Raw genomic sequence first — 20,299 nt, 5'->3', positions numbered from 1 at the left:
TTTTATTTTTTTTCTCTCTGTATTTCAATTATTCGAAGCATTTTAAAACAAAATAATTTCTATTTACTCAGCAATTTAATATAAAATTTAATGATAATATCAAAATAACCATGTTAAAAAATAAAAACACTTTAATTGAAAGCTATTGATTTATTCTTATAATTTACATAATATAAGAGCTCGTAAATTATATAATCTTATAAGTTTTGTGTTTAAGCATATTACATGATAAATATTTGAACAAACTAATATAGTATAAACAAATCAAATATTCAATAGAATTCATTATTATAAATTATTAATATAACATTAATAGTCATTATACAATATACATAAACGCATACACATATATATTTTTCCATTTAATATTCATATTCTACTTTAAAAGTTCAATCATTAAATAAAGGATATTTCAAGCGCCCTACACATATGCTATTATATTGACCTACACATATGCTATTATATTGACCAATCTATTTTGTGGCTGAAAAACGAAATATATCTATATATACATATATGTATGTCTAATGAATTTTGATTGATTGAATCAAACTACAAATAAGTTTAGACCTTAAATAAAAATTAAAAGAAAATAATAATGGAATAATGGAAAAATATAAGTGAAAAAAAAATTATTTATTAATATTTCTGGGTAAACTTTAAGCATATATTGAGGAAACTTTTCAAAATAAAATAAAAAGTATAAGAATTTATATTTTAAGTTCATTAACATATGAACTACAGACGAATATAACTCGTATTGTAAAGAACTCATTTTAAAATGCGATTTTTCAGAACTTAAATCGAATAATTATTATTATTAGCTATTCCATAATTAAAACTATATTCCAAAAATTTTAATCTCATACACAATAATTATAAATAGTAATAGAATTGAATGCCTAGAAATCAAATCTAATAATAGTTACTAAATTATGGGAATTTTAAATAAATTAACTAAAATTCTTGATTCAGGCTATTATTTAGATAAAATAAAATATAATTTATTATTATGATATTCATTAAAATATTTTAATATCGTAATATCTTGTACAATATGTAGATTAAATTCAACCGTAGAACTTATAGGTTCCAATATTATATTCGAAACACAAATTTTTTAGTAAATAAATCCATTTATAAAACTAATGATTAACTATCATACGAAAATTAATTTATTCAATAAAAAGAGATTGCATACTTTTCGGGGAAAGGACAAAAATATAAAATGGCTTTAATATAATGGATAAATTTTACTGTTTATTAAGGGGTCTAAAATTAATATTTATGTTTTCTGATTATAAGATATTTACTGTTAAAGTTTTGGTGCTATAGAAATTCGGGAAATCTTCCAATTTTGAAAATATGGGGTTAACTACGTGCGATGATAATTTAAGGGGGAGGGAGATGGAAAAAAATTTTCCTTTTTCTTTTAATTATGTATAATAAATTACTTATAAATGTCCAGAAGTTACAAAAAAATTCTCATGCGTCTCATGTAAGGATGAGTATAACTCACTACTTTTTGGAATTTGAGGAATTCAAAAAATATTTTCTAGCTTCGATTGAAAATGACATTTTTTATTATTTTGAGGGTTATAACTTTTAGAAGCTGGCAAGTAAAGATATTTTAGATATTTTAAAGTAAAGGAATTTATGGCAGGGCGATAAAACACACTAAAACAGACACAGTCAACAGTTTTGTAAACAGACACATGAGCAGAAAGTTTTCTTAGACTATAAAAGTTAATATATAATATTATTTATTACATAACTATATTGACAAATATTTGTTGTCCTTTAAATTGTCATCATGGACATTTAATTATATGTCGCGTATAATATGTAGCTCTCCATGTATATATGTAAATACATATATATTTTTATTTGGTTATATCGAAAATAAATTTTGCAAAATTTGAAAATTAATTATAAAAGGATAATACAATCTGTTACATATATTAACATGTACACGCATTGTGAATAATCGTTTACGGAAACACAAAGTTATTTACATTGACTCTCTGTTATTTGCCCATGCAACAAAAATTTTTCTATAAAATTTAGAATTATACAACCTTAATAATGTACAAAAAATTTGAAAAATAAAAACGAAGATTTATACAAATGCTACAAGTGCAATATTATTTGAAAAGTACTCAAATCAAGATTTCAATTACTCTTTAGTCTATCTAATACTACTGCTTAAAAAGCTTAAGATCTAACCGACGTCTATATATTTATATAGTTCTCTTATATAGTTTCACATTATATTTAGAAGAAATAATTTCTAAACTTTCTGTGTTTATAGAATTATTTTTATTCTAATTTTGGTTTGACGTTGTACATAATAATTTATTAAAACGCGAAATTTTTAAAGAAATATATTTCAGGAAGGGGGCAACAACACGCAGGGGGGAGCAACAATTTTACTGCAGAAAAATAAAGCATTTACTATTATTATTTCTGTACACAAATTTCATCTTTCTATATTAAAACGTTTAGCAGATTTTTATTCAGACAGTGCAAAATTAATAGACAAATTTTTTAACAAAATTTTTCTGAAAACATCCCAAGAATAATCTGGTAATTCAAAACTTAATTAATTGTTTTTAGACTCATTATTGTTTATAGATTTGTTTCAAATGTATATAACAAATTAAAACTTAATCAACATTAATTGCTTTAGTTAATTTACTTAATTATAAATTAGGTAAAAAATTCTTGTTAGAATTTTCTTAATTAAAATTTTAGTATATTTAATTAATGTATTCTAAGACCAAGTACATTAATGAAATATATAGCACATTAATTATAGAGCTGTATGAATGAGAAACGCCATTTGATGTTCTCTTGCCCAGTAAATTTTACAAATGTAAGGAAAATTTGGTCTTCAAGTTAAACATGTAAATAACAGAAGACAGACAGCATTTTGAACGATTATTGTAAATTCTTCTAAAACATTGAAGAAAAAAATTTGGTACAAAATATGATAAAATTTGCTATTTTTCTCAATAACAAAAAGACGTAGGAAGATGACCTATATACCGAACTAAAGGTCTATATACATGGTTGCTATCAGTGCTAAAATTGGAAAAACTCCAATCTTACGTCACGTAGAAAATTAACATTTTTCAAAAATGGAAAGTTAAAATTTAAAATTTTTTGATTTTTAAAGACACTCGATTCCAAAATGTGAACAGATTATAACTAATGTAGATAATAATGAGAGAGCCCTTATTTTGAGGTTTCCAAATCATATTTAATAATGCGCCTATTTGACACAAGTACCGAGTCATACTTAAAAATTCAAAAAGTAAAAAATTCAGTTAAAAGATTAGTTTACTCATAATGGTTTATACAATGGTATATATGCAGTGCACTTTGTTACGAGACACCCTGTATACTAAATTAAGAAATATAAAATAAATTTTATTTAAAATTTAATGAAAATTTAATTCATGTCCTATAATAATCGTTTTTTCATTGAAAAATATAAAAAAAAGTTACAAATTTTTTTTTTTGTACACAAGCCCCAAATTCCAGCTGGTCTTATTCCACCATTACTTATATCACTGATTTATTACAAGATCAAAAACGGCACCGAAATTTTAATAAATTTTTTTTATTTCTACAATTAAAATTCAATTAAAATTTCTAGTATTATAAAATTATGATTTATTCGGAAAAAAAAAGTTTTTTAAAGAAAACTTAAGAAAAAAATTTAAGATCAAATATTTGTTATTTAATTACTCTATTAGACAACAGATTATTAAATATGAAACTATTTAAAAATAACAAAAATATTTTAACCCACTCTATACTCCTTGTATACCTTCTTTTGTTTTTAATCTTGTCTCTTTAGGTTTGAAAGTGAAACAATTTAAAAAACAAAAATAACAAAACCCGAATTCCTTATTAATTTCAAAGTTTTTCTGCTCGTTTTATCCCAAATGACAAAAAAAATAATGAAAAAAATTCTATTGATTCTATTTTCTTTAATATTTTTCATTTCTTTTCTCGCACATCTTTCGAAAGTATATGAAATTTCTTCAAACCAAAAGTTGATTCTAAATTGTTATAACTAATTAAAAATTATATTTATCTAAGCCTAAATCCTGCTTCCTCTTTTTTGTTTTTCTATTTTCTTATGTTTCTTTTTCTTGTTGTTTTTGTTGTGTATACCAAAAGGGAAAAGAATAAAATTCAAAAATAATTTCCGACAAATTTCGTTTTTTTTTTTTTTCATTTTCTTTTTTATGGAAAATTGAAAAAGTTTGTGATAGAAAGTAAAGTTTTATGTATTTTCATTATCCTGAAATAAAATACAACAAGGGGAAAAAAAACAACAAAAAACAAATCTATAGAAACACATTAAAAATAAGTTTCCAAGGATGACAAAAGGGATAAAATTAAAAAAAAAAACAAAAAAAAAGGGAATAACAATGAAATCAGTGTTTTTTTTTTTTTTAATTTTTTTGGCACCGCAAATACAATTTTCGTATTTATGTACGAAATATAATTCACACATCTATATATAGCAAAATTATTAATTTTTATTTATATTATTATTTTAATTATTTTATTTTATATATAAATATAACATATACATATATAAATTTACCTGTACAGGTGATGATGCCATCCATTGTTGAAATAATTCTGAGCTAACAGAAGTTCGTTTTGGACTCTTTTGTGGTAATAATAAACTTCGACTTTCAATAAATTTATGTAATTTTGATACAACATCAGGTTGTGCACGTTCTGTTAACCATTTTTCAAATGCTTCCGGTTTCTCTTCAAATAATCTAGCAATATCATCAACATCTTTTGATGTTACAATTGCTATTGTATTCATTTTATCATTATTATTATTTGTTTGTATTAAATTTTCATGATTTATTAAATTTTCTTCTGTTGTTGTTGTTGTTGATGATGGTAGGGTTGTTACTATTTGGTTTGATGATATTATTGATTTATTTTCTGTTATTTCTATTTCATTAGTAATCGGTGATATTGATGATGTTAATTGTAATGGTGGTGATGCTTCATTAATTTTAACTGATACCATTGTATTATCAGTATTATTTGTTGTTGTAGTTGTAGCTGTTGTTATGGTATTTGTTGTCATTTCATCATCAGTTAATGGTGAATTTATATTTGTTGTTGTTGTTGTTGTTGTTGTTTTAATTGTATTATCTGTTATCATTTTTATATTATTTGTTGTTTCATTTTTAATTAATAATTCTTTTGGTATTATTGTTGTTTTATCCATAGTTGCTTTAATTAATGATGAACATTGTTCATCTGATACATCTATTGTTGGAATTTTTTCTATTATTGTATCACAATCCATTGATGGCACTATATTATTATTATTAAATGTATTATTATTAACTAATTCATTTGAATCTAAAATTTTTTCATCTTTTAATTTTAATTCAGTTTCTTCCATTTTTATACAATTATATTCTTGTATTTTTAATAATAATTTTAAAAAATTTTTTATTATTTTTATTAAAATATTATTATTATCTTTTTCGTTGTTTTTTATATTTAATATTGAATTTTTCTTTTGACATTTCAATATTATATAGTAATAATAATTATTTATAATAAGTTTATTGAAATTTTCTACATTGAATTTATTTTTACTATTATTTTCATAAATTATTATTTTAATTGATTTTACTGTTATTGTTACAATAATAATATTGGAATTGTAATTATTATTTGTATTATTTTTAGTAATAATTATTAATGAAATATTATTGATATTTTTAATAGATTTTTTATATTTTTTTAATATTAAAGAAGAATTAAAAGGACTTTCATGTCTTGTTTTTAAAAAAAAACTTTCAAACATTTTATTCAATATTAAGAAATTCTTATTTTGATTTTTCTTTTCAGTTTTAAGTCATTGTTTTAATAAATATTGAAAAATTTCATTTGAAAACATGAAAAATACATAGAAAGAACACAATATTCTTGTACATAAAATTTTTCATAGAGGACAATTTGCCGGTTAAATTTGCATGTAATTCATAGGAAACTAAAATAATAAAAATAATATATTTGAATTCCGGTTCTTTTAATGTCAACAATTTTTTTATAAATTCTTTATTTTACTCCTAAATCATCAATAATATTGTTTTATTTTCTTTTTTTCTTATTTACTTGATTTCTATTTCTTGCTAAATCATCAGTGGAAAATTGTTAAAGTAATAATTCAATACATACATATACAAACACAAAAAAAAAAAATAAATATACATAAATCGGAAATTAGACGTGACTATTGTAATTTACTTGCTTGTCTTTCTTTCCTTCTTCCCTTTCATTATTATATCATTATAGTATTTTCTTTTTTTATTTGTTTTTATTTTGATTATCATCAGATGTCCTTTTCAACCAATATATCTGTCTTTTATTATTTTATTTGAAATATCCTTTTTGAATTAGTATATTAATATGTAATGTATATAGGTGGAATAACACACACATACAACATTAAAAAAAAAACCTATAATGTATAACATAATAAAAATATAGAAAAATAAAATTAAATTCAGGAATTCTCAACTTTTATATCCTTCTATATTATTGCTTTAAGATTATTCATACGAGTATATATGAAAAAAATTAGAAAAAATATACACGAATAAATCAAAAATTAAAGTTAAGTATAAATTTATGAATCGAAGTGCTTTACTTTTCTTTTATATACATATATAGATACATATTTTACATATACAAGTGTGTATGCATATATTTTATGTTTTTTTTTTTGGTTTATTTTACCCATAAGAAGACCAGACAAATCTGAAAGTAGAAAAAAAAATAATAAAAATAAATTATTTATAGTCATTTTTATTTTTTAATAAAAATTAATATATTTGTATAATATGTAAATATTTTAATATATAAAAGATTTCTTTAAAAACCTTAATGAATTTATTAAGTGCTGAAATTTACACATTCCTCCTATCGCCCCCGACATTTTATTATATTAGATTTTATAAAAATGTTTTTATCAACATTGAAAATTAATTCTTATAAAAATCTTCATTTTTTCCCGAAAATTTAATTCAAAAACCGTATATACTTGTACAAAAGTATGTACGGCAGTTATTGTACATGTATATATCATATGACAAACAGTACGATGTATAAAAACTAATAAACATACATATATTTTTATAAATTTATTATAAAAAAAAAATGAAATACAAACAATAAACTTGGGCGAAGTAATTTAATTGAAAATCAGCACATTTAGCTAAAAAATAGTAGTTTTATTCAAAATTTCTCTTTACACTCGTGCGAACAAGTGTTTAGAACGCTTAGAAAAATACGTATGGGATATAGACGTTAAAGCATATGTTCTTAATCAGTTTTTTTTTAAATGTTTTTTCCTGACCGCCTGTTCGTCCGTTCCAGCGATAACAAAAAGGCCCTAAAATAGGCTAACCAAATTATTAAATTTTTCTTACATTGTTAACAGAACCTAATATAATTTAATAATATTCGGTTGCAGTTAGATAAATTATTTTAGAATCATTGGAAGGCAGTATCTATCTTACAATTTCTTATTTTACATAAAAAATACTGTTTTCAAATTTTTCATAAAGAATTGAATTAATAAAGCTAAAATTCTGATTGAAATTCATAGGGAACTTAGTTATATGAGTACTATATGGGAAACTAAAAGCTGTAATGTTTAATGTTAATAGGTTGGTTCCTGTTGCGCAAGTATAATACTTAAAAGGTGGCAATCTCAATTCATTCAATCTTTAGAGAAATCGGATTCTTACAAATATTAATTTTTCTTCAAAAAATGCCTATTTTATTCTCAGAAAGAACAAGTACGTATGTTTCTATCTCACACGGGCGAATCGATGAACATACAGACAGAATGAAACTTGAAATCAAATTTTCTTTTAATTTTTTTGGTAAAGTTCTAAAAACTTTATGATATTAAGATCTTTTGTCCTTTTTCATTACTTTTGATTTAGTTGATTTTTTTCACTTCCTCTCTCTCCCTCTCTCTCTCATTCTCTCGATTCTTTCGAATATAATAGCTGATTAATATTTTTAATGCCAACACAAGAGGATTTTATTACGGATAAGAGAAGCTTTTATGGATCAAATATTTCTTATTTTTTGTTTTTGTTTTTGCTTTTTTTATATTTTTCATAAAGTTAAAAATATTTTTAAGAAAAATATTTTATAACCTCATTTAAGGAAATTTTTTTCTTTGCTGGTTTCTTTTTGTTTTTTTTTTTTGTTGATTTTCTTGTTTCCAATATTTCACTTCATAATACGGTATAAGATCTCACTTAAAAATGAGTATAATTTATAAGTGGCCAAGAGCTTTAAGTTTAAATATGCAATTCTTGAAATTTTCTAAAATTAATTTAAAAAGTAAAATAAAATTTGAGTGAGTGCCATGTTCAGAATTTTTTTTTGACAAATTGAAAAAAAAAACAAATTTTTTCTAAACGCTTGTTTTATTTTGAACTTTTTTAATTAAAAAAAAATATTTTTATAATTTTGTAAAGAACTTTGTAATTTTTGATTATTGTTATTTTTTGTTTTTTTTTTTCAATTAATTTCTTTGACTCTCATTAATTTTGTTTTGATTCCATTTAAGAGTTAAAAAACTTTAAGAGTTTTTTTCTAATTAAAATTTTTGAGTGAAAGCATAAATAACAATTTTAAATTTAAAATGCCATAAGACACATGTAATAAGTATGTACGCGCACAATGTTAGTAATTGGTCGTAACCGCACTATCGTTATTTCCCTTAAAGTTTTATCATTCAAAGATTCCTCCATCTTATTGAATTTAAGATAAATAAAATGTTTTACAACCGAACAATATTGAATACATTACATACACATATATAATATTTATGTACATAATATGTTTTTGCTTGTATATATTATATAATATGTGTATTTGCGTATTACATTGTGTTTATGTATATACAAAACTGGAAATGTTCAATCCATAACAATCTTTCGCCCTAAATCGTTATCTCCTTTCTTTATATAACTTAAAATACTTATATGTATGTTTGTATATGCTTTGTATGGGTATCTTACTTAAAGATATTTGAATCTTACAAGAGTCTCATTTTTCATATTTTATATGTACATAAAAATATATTAATAAATATGGTTTTGTATATATAAGAATCTGTGTATGATATTTTTACATAAGGATATTTTAAAACACACATATCTTTTTCTGTTTTGTATTGGCATTTTAAGTATTTAATAAACCTTAATCTGCAAATTTTTAAATAAATTTAATATCCTTAATGGTGGGCTTATATATGATTTTATAATGTAAAGAATTTTATTTTAATATAATATTTTTATTGTGCATATTATTGTACATTATGTATATTTTACGTATTTTCGAAAATATTTAAAAAGTATGTACATAGGGATAAAATTAAAGTTTTAAGAAAATTTGTAAAAGAAAACGCTACTTTTGCTAAAAGAAAATTGCATACTTTTAGGATGAGAGGAAAGTTTAAAAAATATATTCCATGTTCGACTTCCACGAATCGATGAGTCTGTACGGCAACACTACAAACTTTCTATTGTAAAATTTGGATTTCAGGTAGAAATTTGCTATTACTTTGTATTTTTGAAATTTAAAAATGGTTGTGGTTTCAACGCAACTACGAGTATTTGTCAAAAAATTGCATTTTTAAGGATTTGATGGTGTCATAACGACTCATAGGTTTAGAGAGGTGGAAATAGGCTCAAATTTCGATCTAAAATTTGGGTTCCTCAGAAACTTTATATAAAATATCAGTTTTTTATTTTAAAGGCCATATAATAGAAGTAAACAAACGCATGGTTGAACGAACAAACGCAAAGTGAAAATAATAAGCAAATTTATTACCAATTTTGATAGAAATATGCTAAAAGTACGAAAAGAAACGTCTTTATGTACGTATTTATTTTAAATTAAGGGTTCGTTCCAAAGCAAGTTTCTCCTTTTTTCATTTTTACTGACCACATTACATATAAAAAAGGAGGTTATGAGGCGCCAATTTCAAATGTTGGGTTTTCATAGTAGGGAAGCGTATGTAAACTATTTTTAAAGAGATGTCAATTCACATGTCTGCCGATTCGCCTGTATGTCAGTCAGTGTATACTCGGGTTTTCTCACGCGTGTTCGGCTGAACAAATGTTAATGAAATTTTATATGTAACTTTATTTCGGCATTGATTAACTTTTGGGATTTGTCAGGTCTCAGAACTGGACCTTTTTGGGGGCCGATAAAGAAAAATAATCAACCGATTTATTTGAAATTTATTATCTAAATTCGGGGTGTTAAAACAATGAATCTGTAAATTTTTTGGAAATATCAGGGCTCGGAAAATCGAATTCTTAGTTCCATATTTTACATTTTTAGCATAACTACGAGACTAATTTATACAATTTTTTTGAAATTCATTATTTGAGTTCTGGTTGTTACCGAAACTAACTAGCGAGCTTTCCGCAGCATTCCGATCGAACAAAACTCTAATAAAATCCAAATTTACATTTTTTGAAGAAAATTAACTAAAAGCCTACTAGTGTCCTTTAAATTGCAAAGAAGCACTTCAAACGCTTTTTCATAATCTTCTATAAGACTTCCATAAAACTAGACAATCAATTCAACTTGCTTTAACGTTCTTAGAAGGTTTATTTTTCAGTAATTTTTTCTTTTGGGCTCATTGTAGTTTGAGTTTTATGAATGGTACACGACATCACCATAATTAATATTTGAATTTAATTACATAAACCCACGTTTACAAATTAAAATTATTTTTAACATTAATATTAATATTAAAATTTATCATAATACAAAATATAATTAGCTATTATTCTTTCTCTTGTACTCAATTATATTTTTGAATATTTGAAAAATTCCAGTTACTAAAGTTACGGTAAAAATTACGGTATCTGGTACATTTTATTTAAAATATGTATAAGATGAAAAAGAAACTTTTTTATTCAACAATTCAAAAATCTATTAATTTAATTCGTCTTTTATACAATTTATTTTATAAACCAATTAAATGACTCAATCAAAATTTTATTATTAAATAAAAATTTATACCGAAAAGAAAAAAGCAAAAGTTAATCAGTTTTTAAATGCCACACTAAAATTTATACTTTTATGAGAAAAAAATAAACATTTTACAAAAATTCTCTTAACGCTCTTTAATTTTAATTTCAGAAAAAAAAATTTTACTCTTCATCATAAAGGGTTTTTAACATTAATACTTTGACATTATTTTCATTTACTTCCCCTTTTAAAAAATTAAAAGCCAAAATATAAAAAACCAAAAGAAACATTTTTTACAATTTAAATATAAAAAGAAAAACTAATATTTTGTTTGTTATTTATTTTTAGCACTTTTTCAAAAAAATTTTGAAAAAAGTACGTATAACTTTCATTCTGTCCGTCCGTCAATTCGTCCGTCTTCCCATGTGTCTGTTTACAAAACTTCTACACCCTTAAAGAAAGAAAGCCGAAATTTAACAGAAAACTTATTTCCGTTAAAAGTTATAGCCTCTCAAAATCCAAAAAATAATGACTATTTTCGACTATTTTCTATTTCGCTGAAATTTAGTGATGAGCTTTTTCTACCGTGGCGCAGATCTGTCGTCGTTTAAAAAACAAAATGGCCATTAAAATTAACCTTTTTTCCGAGATTATAAATTGTAGAACTCTGAAATTTTAACAGCTTCTAGATACTAACAAACATTTTTCTAGAAGAATATATTTACCTTACTCGATCTCCTCTCAAATTATCGCCTCCCGAAAATTGTAAAATTTTAATTTTCAGCGCTTTAATATTTCTGAAACCGTAAGCATTTCAAATTTCAATAGATGCAGAACGCTAACGGTAAATATCATGCTCTCCAAAAATATGACTATATGAGTTAAGAATACTCAATTGCTTAACCCCGTCTGATTCAATCAATACGTTAATACTTCTTTCAATTTTTTTTTTTTTCTCGTCCTAAATGTATGCAATAATTGAAATATAATTGAGTACATATAGTGAAACTAATTAAAATAATGTAGTAGATATATAGGTTTTAAAAGTAGAATTTTCACTTTTTGAAGGAAAAAGTGCTTCCTAACAAAACCATTAGTTTGAAACCAACTTTATTAAAATTTACGTCAGCCCTTTTATCATCAAAAACATAATAACTATTTAATAATATTTTAATTTTATGACAATATTTTACCATAAAAGAAAATCTCCTAAAAATATAAAAAAAAAAATGAAACTTTAAAAACTTATAATTGCCATCAAGGGAAATATAAATATACACATACATATATATATATACAGTTTTAATGAGAATTTAATTGAAAGGACTCTATAATTATTTCACTTTTAATCCTTTATTCCTTTTTCTTTTATTTTTTATTCAGATTCATGTTAATTTATATTTTTTTTTTTTCTGTCGTAACATTAAATTATAAATGAAATGCTATTTATATAAATATACTTATGATATTAGGCTTATACAATATAAAATTAATGAAAGAAGGTATATAAAACAGAGAGTTCTAAAAGGTACCTATAAATAAGATTAGGGAATGAAAGTAAAAATGACCCAACATAAAGGTAACTCAAAATGAAATATGACTATTAATATAAAACAATAAAAATATATTTTATTAAAACTTTATTAAACTTCAGAACTTATATAATAAAGTTGATATAATATAATGATATAAAATTAAGATTTGTATAGCATACATGTGCCTACGTATACGTGTATATTATGTATAATAAATGAATATGCATAAATGTCCTCAACACGTTTTCTGGAAATCTTACCAAAACTACCGGAAGGAAGCTCTATATATTTTAAAAACAAAATTTCTAAAGTAAAGATAATATTTCTAAGTAACCACGTCGAAAAAAATTTTGATATTATAGTAAAAAATTTTGATCTAGTATAATTTTAGCGTTCGTACGAACCCCAATAAATCTTTTGTTCTGCTTTATTTATATTGTAACTTTAAAGAATCCTATTCCCAATTTGCATGACTTTCTTTATTTGTGATGTATTTAATTCTTTCAAAAATTCAGTTTGGTAAAGTCGCTAAAATTATTCAAAACAGCAAAGGGATACGTCAGAACCCTTAAGTCATTTATCTAATTAATTTTTACATACAGGTTCCTATAGCAATTTGTGTTTGTCTTTTTTGTTCCTGTTTCGGTTTCACCGTGTTACTCTGGTTACACTGTTTAATATTGCATAAAGTGGCCATTTATTTTGCTTTTTTAATATTTTGATAATGGAATATTTAAGACTCTTTTAAAAAAGAAAATGAGGTGCATAGAAACCCCAAAATTCATTAAACAATAAAAAAAAACTTCTAGAGCGTAAAAAAGCAATCGATTCATATGACAGTAATAAGTTAGTCTCTCAATATCTTATAAAAATATCCAACTTTTCATTTAACCTTTGATTGACCTTTAAAATCCTTTTTTGTTTCTTTAGAGGTTCTTAATTAGAAATATTATAAAAAAAAGCAAAGAGGACAAGAACAGCTTTTATTCCGTCATAGGCTATGACGTCACAATACACAGGTCGGTAAGCAAGACCCACTAGAGCCATATTATTTCCGAAATTGGTAGTCAACTTTGTTTTTTTGCATGCAATCAACATAAATTAAATAAAATACCTGAAAATGATTTCCAACCTGAAATTATTAATTAAAATTCTACATAAATTCTTTAATACAATCAAATGACTGTAAGAGAAACTCTTAAATATTACTCATATGTTGAAATACAATATTGTATACGTGGAATATTATTTTTTTCATTTTGATAAATATTATACATAAATAATAGGTACATATATAGTGTAATACTCTCAAAATTCATATCCATAATAATAAATAATTACCTATTGTTTCAAGACCAAGTTACGCCTTCATTTTGTTAAGAAATATTAATTTTCAAATTATATGTATAAATATATTCGAATACGTATACATGTATATATTTACATGATAATATAATAGCAGAATTTAATAATACATACAAATGACACTTGATTGCTACTCTAAGATATTCAAGTAGAAATATTGAAAATCTTATTTCCTTTAAGGTTATAATAAAAATGATTGAAGTTTATACAAGTACATACATATTATATTTTTTATTTTTTTCAATTATGCATAGCTATTTATATTTGGTATGTACACGTAAGCATATATATATACGTCATATTTATAGTTACAAAAGGAAAAACGCCAAAATATAAGAGGAAAATGTCAAAATCAATTGAAACAAGCTGTGTACAAAGTGCAATAACAAAAGAATATTTATATTTTTTATTCAATAAAGTTATTAAAGGTACTAATAAAGAAGAAAATTAAAGAAAAAGAATTTTTGTTGAATGGATACTTCACGTAAATTTCATTGTTGCATAGGTATTTCATCTTGACAATCTCTTATATATTGCTACTACAATGCTATGCCGTATAGAAAATTTATATATGAAGCAAGAAAATAATAAATAATTTGAAAGGTTTTTGAAAATACTACAATCGTATTTATATTTTATGTTATGCAATCTATATAAAGTGTCATAAATTGAAAGAATAAAGAATTTTTTATATGCAAAATTAAAAATCGTTTAACATACTACCCTTCACATTTAACATAATATTCCTGAAATATGTGAGGGAATGCCATTCTTTTCCAAATTTTCAATATTTTTTATATAGCTAAAATCCACAGTTAATTAGTAATATTAACCTTCAACTGAATTCTCTGTAATTCTACAATATCCAATACACCCAATTGGCAATAAGTATATGTGGAAAATGCACAGGAGAGTTTTTCCATATTCCTTTGCTTCTCAATTGTAAAAACCAGTTTTTAATTTAAGTATTATTTATGGTTTTTGATAGTAATGGTAAATCCACGTGAATTCACTGATACAACACAACATAATTTCCAAAAAAAACTTATGTAAAGCATACAACTCCTACGTGTTAAAAACAATGAAGATTTTATAAAATTTTCATATTTCATTTGCGCATAAATATTAAGTACATAATTGTATATATGTATACATACACATACCTGCAAATAAAAAATGAAAATGAGCCAAACATGTTTATTGATCCTTAAAATATTGGCACTAAACGCGCGTTAATCTTGTGAGGAATAAGAAAAGTTTAATATAAAAAAATAAAAGAGGGCAATTAAAATTCATATAGACTGAATATAAAGAGTGAAAATTATCGTAAATGTATGGCATTTTATAAAAAAAGTGTGGAAAGTTTTCAAAATTCTTATTAAGTCTCAAATTTATTTCGGAAAGCTTAATTATGAGACTCTAAATTTGAAACAAACAGAACGTACTTTTTACTTTAATTTAATAATTCTAATAAACCTTATTTCCATATTATTTTTTAAGCAATTACTTTCTATCACAACCGGTTCTATCTTTTTATCTGATCCGGTTCACTTTGATCAAAATTTTGCTTACTTTATATGTATAATAAGATTATTTGAGAATAATTTAAGAAAAATCTGCCGCAACTATAAATAAGATTTTATTATTGTTAGGACAAAGTCTCATTACGGTCATTACAGACATTCACACCTAAAGAACACTGTATTATAAATTAAAATATCATTTTGTGCATGCCTAATTTCAAAATTATACTGTAAGATCTTCACATAGAATTTTTTGTATTATACGATAGAAAATCAAATATCGTTAAAGGTCCTTTATTTTAAAATTCTCCTTCTCATATATTCATATATTTTAAGTAAACTTAATATGTACTTATATTAACACAATATGTAAGAGTATTATATGAAAAAGTATGATCTCATTTTCTACTTAAAGGTCATTTTTTGGGACTCTTCCGAAAAAAATTCGAAAAAAGTGCTTATTCGTTTCAATCAGTCCGTCGACAGACAGTCGTCGTTCTGTCAACGCAATGTGATAGCAACATGCGTCGTCTACCATGGAAATAAATATACGGAAATTCATCAATATCTAAATGCCGCTTTTTTTCAAATTTTTTATATCGTTCTTCCTCTATTGACGGCAAGCTGTAGACCTGTTAAATTTTAGCATCTTCTAGGGGCTAATAAATAATTTAGAAGAAAATCAATTTTCACCTTCAGATATTTTGGTATTTAAATGAAAATAATTTAAATATCCTGTAAATTTTTTTTAAAAGAAAGTAATTTCATTAGCACATGGGGAAAAGTGCTTCCTTACAAACCATTGTTTTCATTTTACTTTATTATTTTGTAATTTTATGTATATCAATTCAAAATCATCATTCACCATAAAACTGCTATATACCTTCATAAAAGTTCATAAAAATTCATTAAAAATAAAAAAAAAAGAAAAATGGTTTATATCTCACCTGTCGTAACATTTAAATAAACGTATAATATCCATAACAAGTGCAACCCACATAAACAATATTCTCTTATTTAAATCTTAAATTTTTTTAGTAATTTACAAGCATTATATAAGCCCACTTTTATATAAGAGAGCATTAAAGATAAGAAATACAAAAGCAACAAAAACAAGATTATTAAGTGTCTACCTACTTTTGTCTTTCATATACTCAAATTATATAGTTATGAATAGAAGTATAAAAGTACTAGCAACCATATAGAAGATGCTTTATTGATAAAATGAAAAAATGAAAATGCCAGGTATTCTTCAAGTATGTATAGAATATATATACATCATTATATACTCCTATATACTCCAGTTTATTCTTACTAGGGGCCCCTGTGGTTTGCTTATAAGCAGCATTATCTGTTGTAAAAACAGGATTGTGGCAATCAATTTTAAAATAAGTTTAGAAAAATATGGCATATGTACATATTATGGCAAACATATGCAGGTATATACTTGTATATGCATAAATATCATATTGGTTTGAATACTAATGATAAATGAAAGTAATGGAAATATTTTTAATATAATAAATTTTAAGATGTAATATGTGTCGTTGTTAATTACATAGATATGATTAAAATTCAAATTAAGAATTAGTTAACAATTAAGAACGAAAAATTTCCATATAAACAACGTTATCTAGATAAGTACGTAACGTAACGTTATTCGTGTTCTTATATCTCTCACAATTTTTAGTTTTATTTTTTTTAATTCCATTCCATGTTAAATACAACAACAAAAAATTATTTTACTCTTACTTAACTCATTTAAAATTTTTCGCTTCCTTTTGCTTTTTATTTTTGTAAAGCAAAAAAACAAAAAAAATATTACTACTCTTTTTTTATTCTCTTTCACTTTTCGCTTTTCGCTTTTCATTTTTTGTTTTTTTTTTACAGTATGTATAATCAATTGAGTAATGTATCTACCCAGTATTCTCTTTTGCTATTTTCGTTTTTTTGTTTTTGTTATTTATTAGATTATATGTATACCTGTTCATGAACTGGAAAAATCTTGTAAAATATAATATAGATATATACCATTTATATAATATTAATAATTATGTATATGTGTGAATATGTTTAAGTAGATCAAAAATTATTTAAAATTAAATAAGCCGAAAAAATTTGGGAATATTTAAAAAGTAAGTCTATGCTTATATGCTATATACGAGTATAGTTATGTTGCAGTAATAAAAGAATTTTAAATCTTGTTTTGTGCAATATTCAGGAAATTCAATGGAAATTGAAGCCAGAAAATTATCACCTGAAATCTGCTTTAGTTAATTTAGTTATGAGGCCGCGTTTTCTGCAGCCATCAATTTTCGAAATCATCGAAAAGTTATGTGATAGCTTAATGTAACTAATTTTTATTTATGATATTGTAATACCGTATCATTGCATACTTTTAGGGAAAGATCAAATTGTTTAAAATTGAAAAATTGTTTATTTTGTTAAATTTTTAAGTTTGTTTCGTTGTTGCATTCAATTGCTATTTTTTTAAATATACTTTAATAATAAGAAATTTATTTTTATTACAAACTTGCTTTTTACATATTTCGAATAGATTGTGAATAAAATGACTATGCAGGTTTTAACACTAAAATTTTCACAAGACTTATTTTAACACTGCTTTGAACATTGCAATATAAAAAAGAACATTCCAATGTTATTGATTATACACTCAGTATTTGTATGCATGTATATTATATTTGTATATAAGTAGTACCATTTAGTTATAAGCATGTATATGTACTTTAATATAAACTTTAACTAAGAATGATTCTTAATAATTTTTCGTTAAATAACTTTTCAATTTGCACTTATATGTACTTTCAGTTTTATTACATTTCATCTTACATCGAAACATTGTAAACATTATTTGTACATACTTGTATGTATATATATACATGTAAGATATGAGTAAGTATTATGTATGTATATACAGAACCCATATAATTTATAAAATAATTACGTATATAAATTATATAATGTACATATTTATAAGTGAATTTTAAATTCAAAATATATTTACATGTTAAATTATATATATGTACCTATATATTAGATACATACATGAAAGCAATGGGGTTCCAACTTTGGTAATACATACGGACGAGAGTAAATATTATGTGGCAAAATTTTTAATATTATAAATAATTCGTACTTTACATTTCCTGCAAATTACTACACATTTTAGAGTATAACAATGTTTTAAATGCGATTAAAATTCTAATAGAACAAGAAAATATTATATACATTATCAAACTATACAAAAGTCTGAATATGCTAAGGTTATCTAAGGTTTGACTAATAGTTTCCCACTAATCGAGGGTTTCCAAACAATTTCCCTAGAATTGTTCATAGGAGCTCTCTTATTTCACTTTGATAAGAACTGAATTTTTTTTAGAAATTCAGATTCAAATAATTCAGATTCAATTCGAAAAGAATCAAATAATTTAACATCATTTTAATTTACAAATAACATAAACATATACCCAAGTTACATAAAAAATTTTACAATTATTGGAAATTTCATCAATTAAGTCAATTGAATTACAGGTACATTTACTGATCTTTCTCGTTTATAAAACACAAAATATTATATGAATATTTTAAAAAATAAAATTTCTATTCACAATTTAGGTATAAATAGGTCTTTAACAGCAAAATGTTTACATTTTACTGTCCATTTCCAAAATTTTTGAAATTGTCGATATAGAGAAAGAAAAGAATTCAAGAATGGATTAAAGTGATCAAATGATATTATATTATTATATCATAGTGTTCTTACATCTTATTAGTTCTGAGAATTTTGAAAATTTCAACATTTCAATATTTCAAATTAAAATGTTGATGACACAGCCTGGAGACGATCACATCTTATCATTATTTAACTGCATACATACATATGTAGGTAGAAGCCTATGCTAAGGATTCTTAAACATACATTAAAAAATTGTTCCTTTCATAATAAATTATTTTGTTTATCGCAATGAAATTATCGAATTCACTGTTGCTTGACGGAAAAACAACAAAATATAAAGACGCATAACGTAAAAAACATTTTGATTAATTAATAAAAATTAATTTTTTAATTTCAATTTTATAGGTACACTTTACTTTTTTTGTTTTTTATACGTACACAGATGTATGTACAGCATATATTAATAAGGATCTACATAAACGTTACATATTTTCTAATTCTCTCCCTCTCTCTATAACACTCAATTTAAATTGAGTTATGCCATTTTGTATTTAAAAATGAAAAAATTTTTTTTGTTTTCTATCCGAAATAAAATATTGAAAAAGTGACAAAAAAAAAAAGAAACAAAAAACTGAAAATATCAAGAGGGCGGATTTGTTGAACCAACCTTTTTATAAACGTTTTAAAAGATAAATAACGGTAAATTGATGAAATCTTCCATCAAAAAAAAAAGAAGAGAAAAAAAAAATTAAAAAGAAAATGAAAAAAAAACTATGCCCTTAATTTTGCGTTTTTCTTCAAACCGCTTGATTAGAATTTTTTCTCTCTTCCTCTCTTTCTTCTCTTTTTTGTTTCTCCCTTTGCAAAACTTTCTTTCTTCCTTTTTCACTTATATATTTTTTTATTTATTTATCTTTTATTTCATTCTTCCTTCAGTCTCCCTTTCATTCATCTATGTTTGAAAAAAATTATGTAGACTTGCTGCGTTGTTAACACAGTATTAATTATAGCGATTAAAATAAACGCTTTAAGTAAAGTTATTATAATTATTATAACAATTAATTCTGCGTTTTTCAAATTTGAAGAAATTAAAAAGAATTAAA

At 23.6% G+C, this 20,299-nt stretch overlaps 1 protein-coding gene across 2 annotated transcripts in view; it reads right to left on the bottom strand.

Annotated features, from left to right (window-relative positions):
* LOC129608123 (cGMP-specific 3',5'-cyclic phosphodiesterase) overlaps positions 1-5,503 on the bottom strand; it is a 116,771-nt gene extending 111,268 nt beyond the window's left edge. For both annotated transcript variants that reach the window (XM_055519450.1, XM_055519455.1), the window contains exon 1: positions 4,625-5,503. In XM_055519450.1, coding sequence (XP_055375425.1) covers positions 4,625-5,455 — 831 coding nt within the window. In that variant the 5' untranslated portion in view covers positions 5,456-5,503. The remainder of the gene's footprint in view (positions 1-4,624) is intronic.
* Positions 5,504-20,299: the final 14,796 nt, after the last annotated feature.

This window comes from Condylostylus longicornis, unplaced genomic scaffold, assembly GCF_029603195.1.
Source record: "Condylostylus longicornis isolate FDR11 unplaced genomic scaffold, ASM2960319v2 ptg000004l, whole genome shotgun sequence".
Taxonomy (NCBI): Eukaryota; Metazoa; Arthropoda; class Insecta; order Diptera; family Dolichopodidae; genus Condylostylus; species Condylostylus longicornis.
The sequence above is the reverse complement of the archived record's forward strand: the minus strand, read 5'-3'. Positions and strand labels throughout refer to the sequence as shown.